At 30.4% G+C, this 8,392-nt stretch overlaps 2 protein-coding genes across 3 annotated transcripts; both read right to left on the bottom strand.

Moving 5' to 3' along the window:
* Window positions 1-296: 296 nt before the first annotated feature.
* On the bottom strand, window positions 297-4,375 carry LOC143193941 (uncharacterized). The gene is made up of 3 exons (XM_076400389.1): window positions 4,248-4,375; window positions 3,315-3,492; window positions 297-525 (listed from the first exon to the last, which is right to left on the bottom strand). Exons 1-3 carry the CDS (start codon window positions 4,270-4,272, stop codon window positions 354-356), a joined length of 375 nt encoding a protein of 124 aa, XP_076256504.1. The 5' UTR covers window positions 4,273-4,375; the 3' UTR covers window positions 297-353.
* A 1,319-nt stretch (window positions 4,376-5,694) lies between these two features.
* Window positions 5,695-8,380, bottom strand: LOC143193940 (caveolin-3). 2 transcript variants are annotated; one of them, XM_076400387.1, is made up of 4 exons: window positions 8,241-8,380; window positions 7,515-7,649; window positions 7,278-7,457; window positions 5,695-5,973 (listed from the first exon to the last, which is right to left on the bottom strand). In XM_076400387.1, exons 2-4 carry the CDS (start codon window positions 7,563-7,565, stop codon window positions 5,779-5,781), a joined length of 426 nt encoding a protein of 141 aa, XP_076256502.1. In that variant the 5' UTR covers window positions 7,566-7,649; window positions 8,241-8,380; the 3' UTR covers window positions 5,695-5,778. The 2 variants fall into 2 exon arrangements, with proteins under 2 accessions (XP_076256502.1, XP_076256503.1); XM_076400388.1 differs by lacking the exon at window positions 8,241-8,380 and adding an exon at window positions 7,749-7,807 and having other exon boundaries at window positions 7,515-7,687.
* Window positions 8,381-8,392: the final 12 nt, after the last annotated feature.

The raw sequence follows: 8,392 nt of genomic DNA, 5'->3' as shown, positions 1-8,392 counted from the left end.
TTGTCTCCGATGATTAAAGTTTTGAGAAGTGAGTGAGAAGCATTTAGTTATTATGCTTTAAATTTGTTCTGAACAAAATTGAAACAAAATCTGAAATTTGTTCTTTATTTTCTTCTAATGATTTTTCCTTTGATCTTAATATTGAAAAAAACAAAGATTTTTATTTAAAATTAGTGTCTACTATAATGGTGTATATTTAAAAAAAAACAGGAAAGTGTTTTTTGCTATATATTCTTTATTATTTATGGGGGATTAAATAACATCTTTCTAATTAAAGAAATAATAATAAATATAAATTAATTGTGGAAAATTTAATTTAATTTATTCCCATGACAAATGGTTTATTAAATAAATCACCACTGGATTTCATCTGCTGGTATCACAAGCTTTGTTAGGACCTTAGATTCGTATTCATAGCAGTGCGCGTCTCTCGGATAATCACAGTTTAATGTTTCATTGTTAAACAGTAAACCTTCCACGCAATTCATCAGTGACGCGCCGGAAGGACCGCAGAAAACGAATTTGCTGAAACAGAGATAAATCACGATTGAAATTTTATCCGTTCGATGCGAAAAGATAATGAAGAAAAATAGGTTATTCCTGTTATCTTGAGACGCGGTTTGTTTGTTTTGTTTTCGAAAGATTGCCGATAAATAATCAGATAAGAATATTAAAATCGGTTAGGAATTGGAAATTTTAGTGAATATTATCCTGATTTGGCATTTATTTAAAATAATCTTGGTGCCTTTTGGTTCATGTTGGTGTTCTCATGTTTCATGTTTAATTTTTTATCAAGATATGGCGTTTTCCTAATTTTTAGCATGGCTGAAACTGTCTCTTATAGCACTTAAGCAGGGCATTTAAGGGTATTTGGCAATATATAAAGGAACTTATTGGTGTTGAACCAGAGCATAATTACACCAGAAAATTGATATTTTTGACTAGAATACATTGTATAGTAGTTATGTAACTGTAAAATGAAAATTAAAAATAGAAAAGTTTACAAATTCAGGTCAACTTTTGGCTCGGGCAGATGAGAACGCTTCTTAATGTTATTTGATGGCCCAGATCTGAATTCTGATCTTCAATCCGTGTGTCATTATTGGTTCAAGTGTTCAAGTTCGCGCATAGTGGCAGCTAATGCTGTTATATTAAACGTCATTTGGAATTTGTTTCTGTACTATGATTGTAAACCTATGAAAGTGGAGAAACAACGTTGCAAAGTTGATTCAAAGGCGTTCTGTTATGTTTGTGGGTGATATATACCCCGTAAATGTGGACAAAATATGATAAAGGCACACAAAGATGCACATTTCCAGTACTTTGGTTTTGGTGTAGTAAACACTGACAAAGCCACGGGAATCAAAGTTGGAACGCGTGCAGAACAAAGCTCACTTGGTGGAACAATTTTCACTTGGTGAAAATGTACAACTTTCGTTACGGTGCCAACGTTATGAAGATATCAGAAAAATAATGTAGATGATTCCGACTTTTGCTCGATAAAACTCGCCGGTATAATTAAAAAAAATAGCACAGTATAACTGCTATGATGTGTCATCAATGTGTGAATGATATAGAAGAAGAGCATTTAATTTCCCAAAGGCAACCTAAGCCACAAGTTACAATATATAGAAATAGAAATGAGCACAATGCCCAATGCGCACAATTTTGGTGATTTTGAATATTGAATTTTGGTTTGGATTAAATGTGGATTCACGAAATTTTACCTTTTTTCATGTCTGTGGGGCAGCCATGCGGTTGATTATCATTATGGGAGGAAGGTGGGGAATTGTACAAAGGACAAGAAAATGTGTTCTTTGTCCCTTACGAACTCACAGGATGTTTTATTGCCACCTCTTACCTCTTAACTTAAACTTGGATTTATTAAGGAGCGACTTCCCAGCACTTAATCAAGTTAGAAGAATAGAAGGAATATTTTTCAGACATGATATTTATAAACGAATGGCTAACGTCGAGTTTACAAAATGTTTAACATCTGATGAAATAGCACCATGGTCTTCATTTCAAAGTGTTGACGCCGGGTTACAAGCACGTAATCGACAATTATTTTCAAAATTACCACAAGATTGGTCAAATATCTCTAAAAATACATTTTATGCATTTACATCTTGATTTTTTCCACACAAAACTTGGGAGACACGAGCGACAAGCAATGAGAACGGTACCAGGATATAGCTAAAAATTGAGAGACGATACAAAGGATTTTGAGACGAAGGTATCATGAGCGATTACTCTTACCTGACCCTAACGCATGAAATAGACCCCAAGCAGTATAAGAGAGAGCAGTTCAACATCTATTCGTTTCTGATTTATACCTTTCAAATCAATAAATGACCGTTAATAGGTCAAAAATAGTAAAATAATGAATTTATTGAAGATTTCGAAAGCTTAGGTAATTTTGGAAAACGGACTGCTGAGTTTCTTCAGTCCCCCAATTTACCTTTTATGAAGGTTTTTGTGGCTCAGGTCCAAAACTCTGTATAGAAGAAACAAGGAAATGAACAAAAAAATCATCGTTGGTATTGGCGAAACAAGAATTATAGAACACAGTTGAGCTGCTGTAAAAAATTTAGATTTGGAGAACTAGTCATCCATTGCAATTGGAAAGTTATATGCCTTTATAAAATTTATCAAATACTTAAATACTAAAATTTGGAAATATAGAGATGAAAATACGACTATAAAAAAAGACAAAAAGAGCTGTAGGGCCAAAGACGAAAAGTGTAGAAAAGCCCTTGACTGGATATTGTCTAGTATAACCTTAAGATTACAATAACCCCTTAATTTAATTGGTCCCAGTTTTGCTGCAATATTGCCGTATTTTATAATTTTCAAGTCTTTTTTGTAATTATCAGAAAAATAATTCCTTCTTCTATGTTTTGTATATAGAAAGTGATAGATTGAAATTGAAATTGTTGGACCGCCTGCCACAATATTCACTCTAACTAGTAAATTGTATAAAGGATAAATAAATAAATAGTTGCCTGGGTTGCTATTGGAATAGGACCTCTAGCTTGATTACTATATCCAATGTTAGATAACGTTATGGGCCATTAAAATTGATTTGGCTCCATTAAAGTGATGAAATAGTTTCAAGGATAAGTAAATGAATGTACACAGTTTTTTAGGCGTTCTGTAGTTGTAAGACAGTTAATTTACACAAAATTTAAATTTAGAAATTGAGATTAATAAAGAGGATAATTGAATGTAGGTTTTATACAACTGTTCAAGTACAATAACAATTCAAATTATTTAAATATTTAAAATTATGTACATAAAAATTAAACTTTTACCTGCAATCATCTTTATATTGTACTGGACCCTCTAATTGTTGACCGTCTTCGTCTTTACAGAAACTGCTTATGTCCTCGGTATACTTTTGAATACTTTTCCATTTTTGTTCAGCTGACTTTTCCAAGTTAGTTACGTCGTTTAAAATATAGCCCATTGAATGCCCAAAGAGAACACACACTATAACATTAAAATATATTTTATGGGGTAATAATAAATAGAATAAATAGAAGGTTGTAAAATCGTCACGTTATATCTGACGAATTTATTTCTTGTGGTCAAACAGTCGACAAGGAATATTATTCAGGCTGTATGCAGCGTTGTCTCAAGTCGTTGTTTTGTCTCAAGCAATGCTATTTATTACCATAATACCTTTCTTAAATGGATTTAATTTCGCAACTAATCTATTCACGTAATTTAGGTGTCATTTTAAAGGCATTGATTGAGGACATTAATATATGTTCTTAAGTTAATATGTTACTGAAACAAGTCATGGGATATTCATGTTTGTATAGAAAGCTGAGATGAGGCTAAATTAAGTAACTGTACTTGTTAGGCTGGAATACTCCCATCTTGACCTAATATCAAATCTCTATTTCTAGGTGAATAACAAAGTCTATTTAGGTTTGTAATGTACAAATATACGTTTGCACTAAGACATCAAATTGACTAGCCACCCAAGGCTGCCAAAACGAAACAAATAATTGCTATTGCTCATCGTCACATAAGCGATAATGATATCTTAGTCAAATGGAAAACACTCAGTTACTAAGTTAAAAAATTAGATGTTTGAAGCAAATTACATGATTTAGATATGAAGCACTAAAAGCTGAAAATATACTTTTATATAATATAACACATAACAATATAAAAATATTTTATTATTATATGAAAAATTATATGTAAATCAATATATACGAGAGCAGAATACTTACAGACAAGAACATATACAGGAGCCATATTTGCAATCGTAAATTTATATTGAAATAAATAGCTTGAATAAAAACTATTGTTAAGGTATACTTGATAAAGCTACTACGTAATTCATTATTACACTTTATCATTATCGTATTATCATTATATTCAGAATCAGTACCAATTGAACTGATAAGCCGTGAAATGATTGTCATCGATTGCTTTAAAAATAATATATTTCTAAATTTAGTAATTACCACATAAAAAAATTGTGTAAAAATATTTAAATTAGTATTAAAAAGATTCACCTTGTACTTTGTTATTGGAAATTATATTTTTTCGTTTTCTTTTATAGTGTTGTTAATCACTTGAATTAACTACATTGTTTATTAATGAGTTTACTTACTCAATTAGGTTATTTAAGATGTTTGCATTTTTTTCTGCAGAAGCACTAGTGTCAGGCGCCTCAGAAGTATCAAATTGTTATAATTTATATTAAGTGGTATATTGAAAGAATCTTAGTTTATAAAAAAAATAGCTAAATTAATGATTCCAATTTACCATTTTTAATAACTGTTTCCACTCTAATTTCCGCCTATTGGCATGTTACTTAAAAGTAATATAAACAAAATAGATGCACTCAGATATTGTGAGTTCTCTGATACTTTCTCATATTAATATTAAGCAGTTCAACTCTTGGATAAAGCTTGAATAAGATTCCAACTCAAAAGGATCAAACAATTTGATCTTCTAGTGCGTACTAAAAGTGTATTTGACTGAAAATAATGTAATATTATTTGTACACGAGTAAGTAATGAGCTGTGAATGCTCGTAGATATACACATAGTTTTTAAGTCACTAAAAATAGGGTTAGTCAGCAATAACTATTAACTATGTATTAATAATAACAAAAAGATAATATAAGCATTCTGCAATAACTTAACAAACAGGCAAAAATGCTGCCAAATACCAGTTAAGTCAATTAAAGTTAAGACTTTCTCGCCATATCACATATATTTAAAAATCGCAATGAAGTTATATTGAAGTGATAACTTGACAGATGACGGTTAAGCTGTTATTATTTAAATAAAGAGGTTTAAATTAGAGGATTATGGAAGCTTAAATCGAACGAAACCAACTTTCGATTGAATCATGTCTTTGAATCAAAAATTGAAAAATTAGTTGAAAACCTAACATAAACTGATTTTTTAACAAGATAACACAGGTTTGTTGGACATCATTTACGTATTAAAATTTTATAGTGGACTAAAGTAAGCCAACAGAATTAGTCTTTTTTGTCCATATCGACTTTAACAGTAAAGCAGTGAATTCATGGAAATCCTTGTAAATGTTGATTTTCATTGAAAATATTACGTGTTATATGTATATATTAAGTGTAATACAGATATATTGAATAATGATAGGTACGAGTTAATATTGGGTTGATTATAGTTTTGATAAAATACATTATTACCACACTTTCTTAGATATATTAAGCGAATATATTTTAATAACAAAAATAGAAGCTTTTATATAGCGATAATTTTAATACTACACTATTAAAGGTTCTTTTAGTCGTGGATCTTCTTTGGTTGTTTTCGAGGTTATGTTGATCTTCGATAAAACATGACCTATTGCTTCTGCCAACGGCGTCACTAGTGTTTGACAACACATAATTACCAATTTCTTGACTGTACTGCAACCCACACTGCATAGTTTTAATTCAGGACCAATACACCATATTTGCTGAAAAAAAAAAGTATTATATCGGTATCCAGCATATAACGACTATATTAAGAAAAAAAAAGTATTTAAAAAATATAAAATTCATATCTATTTGCCAAAAGTAGTTGATACTAAATAATAAACTACATATTGGTATGCCTTTCATAATAGAATAACCAAACTTGATTTTGATCTGTAGGTGATTCTGTAAATAATTAATTGTCTATTTACAAAGTTGAGATTTAGAGTTAAGCAATGAGAAATTCATGCCCATGGGTGAATAAGTTAGAGGAATGTTTTCAAGACCAACAGTCTCCAAAAACTGTATAAATGTCAGAATCGTCGCAAAACACAAGATGGTTCTTTGAAAAACAGTGGCTACAATACGGTAAGAACATATTCAAATACGATCTTTTCAGTAAACCTTTAAATAACTTAGAAAGCTAAGAAAGGATTTTGTGTGTCGTTTTATCACTATAGAATATGTTATCGAATTAAAACACAAAATGCTTCAGTATTTGGCAATTCTGCTCTATTTGCCTCGCTCTGAACCGCCTCTTATTAAGCATCAAAAAAACCTGCCACGGCCAACTTTCTCAAAGAATGTCCGAGAAGGAATATGTACGTTTCCGTCTAACTTATGGGCTGGCTGAAAAAAATTTAGTAAGCACATGTTGGAATGAATCAGTACAGCAAAGAGAATCATACAATTATCTATCCATCCTTTCCTCTTTCACAATTTGCACGAGAAAGAATTCGTACATCTACATCTGTTACTACGAATAGGAAAACTGATGAAGCCTGTATTTGACTGAAATAGTAATACTATTTTCAATCCCTAGATTTTTTACGATTGACTACTTCGACTGTTTTGTGGTTATTGACTGCTTCGACTGGTTTCAATTCATAAATGTGTATAAAGTGTATTGAATGTGTATATTATGTGAAATGTATTGAAATTAGAAATAAAATTATACTAAAAAATGATGTCATTTTGTGATTATCAATTCGTTCGAATGCGTTCAAATTTGTTTTCGCGAAGTTACTAAGCATCTTAGGAATAAAAACTGCATTTGAAATCTTTAAAATAAGCAAAGCAATTAATATTTAGATTGAAAGCTTAAATATATATTATTTAATTTTGATATAATTACAAAAAACGTTGTAACAACTACGTATGTAAAAAGCAATTGATTATTATCGATATAAAAATAAAACTGACATAATATACTTGTTATAATAAATGTATTACGAATACGTGATATTTTCATTATGTGCGTCATTTTAATAAAAAAACGTAGGTTTTTATGAAATATTTCATTTACCTGAAACTGAGCCATAGCAAAAGATAGTCCACAACAACAGCTCATGATTGGAGAACACAACACGGATAAGCAAATATAGCAGCAGCTTCTGGAGTAATTAAAGCATGCTTTACTCATAGACCAACTAGCTTCAGGGCTTCGAACCGAATAGGGTTCACCAAAAACATCATCCCAACCAATCTAAAAAGTATATATAAACAAAACATCTGAACAATATATAATTTTACAGTGTTTTACCTCCACATGTTCGTTGATTTTGTTTGGATCGCGATTCTCTAAGGGTTGCATTTTTTTCGGTTCCCTTCACACAACGTTTTCTTACGACTGGTTTCTCTAAAATGTTCCAATTTTTCTTGCTAAGAATATTCACCCCTGTACAGAATAGAAGTCATTAACTTATGCACGCAACACTGGAAAGGTCGAAGGTATGAATATCAACAAGTTTCGGACCTGAGGCTACGATTTGCATACCCGTATCGAACGAAACGAATCGATTCTTCCACTTAATATCCTGTTTGCTCTTGCGTGGAGTTTTTAGATTTTCTACAAATTAATTTAAACAATTTGTCCGTACCCCAGATTCATATCACTGTTGTTTAAGGAACTTGAAGTTTAAAACTTTATTTTCGTGATTTCGTCATCAAAATTACTTAATTATATTTAAATTTTGAATATTAGCTCAAGATTTTTGTTGATCGATTCAGTTATTTTAAAATGATTAATTTGGCAATAAAAAATTAGAGATAATATGCAATGTAATGCGTGTTGGCTTTAGAAAACTAAACATTATTCGATAATAGTAAGACATGTATTTATATATTGAGTAAAAATTCCTTCACCATATTATGATGTATTATAAAAATTATGAAATTTCACTATACTTTTATATTATATGAGTTATAACTATATTTTTTGAATAAGTAAATAAATATATACGTATAAATAAAAATATCTAACTCCTACCTGATGTCGTCTGCTCTTACACATTTACAAAAATCAATTACCAGTAACAACCCGAAAAATAGACGGTCACTTCAAATCAGTTATATTTAATCGATATTAATTTAAGTGTTTATAGATTGTGATTTAACGAGTATATAAACTTCTTAATAACT

Source organism: Rhynchophorus ferrugineus, unplaced genomic scaffold (genome assembly GCF_030347505.1).
Source record: "Rhynchophorus ferrugineus isolate W39M unplaced genomic scaffold, kcgeb_rfMv2 rfM3, whole genome shotgun sequence".
NCBI lineage: Eukaryota > Metazoa > Arthropoda > Insecta > Coleoptera > Curculionidae > Rhynchophorus > Rhynchophorus ferrugineus.
This window is presented reverse-complemented; position numbering and strand designations above follow the sequence as displayed.

Excerpts from the sequence above, each read along its gene's own strand:
- LOC143193941 (XM_076400389.1), bottom strand. The coding sequence starts at position 4,272 with ATGGCTCCTGTATATGTTCTTGTCT. Across the intron at positions 3,493-4,247 it reads TCCTGTATATGTTCTTGTCT|TGTGTGTTCTCTTTGGGCAT; the intron begins GTAAGTATTCTG and ends TTAATGTTATAG. Across the intron at positions 526-3,314 it reads CAATATAAAGATGATTGCAG|CAAATTCGTTTTCTGCGGTC; the intron begins GTAAAAGTTTAA and ends TCTCTGTTTCAG.
- LOC143193940 (XM_076400387.1), bottom strand. The coding sequence starts at position 7,565 with ATGCAACCCTTAGAGAATCGCGATCCAAACAAAATCAACGAACATGTG. Across the intron at positions 7,458-7,514 it reads AAATCAACGAACATGTGGAG|ATTGGTTGGGATGATGTTTT; the intron begins GTAAAACACTGT and ends TATACTTTTTAG. Across the intron at positions 5,974-7,277 it reads TTGCTATGGCTCAGTTTCAG|CAAATATGGTGTATTGGTCC; the intron begins GTAAATGAAATA and ends TTTTTTTTTCAG.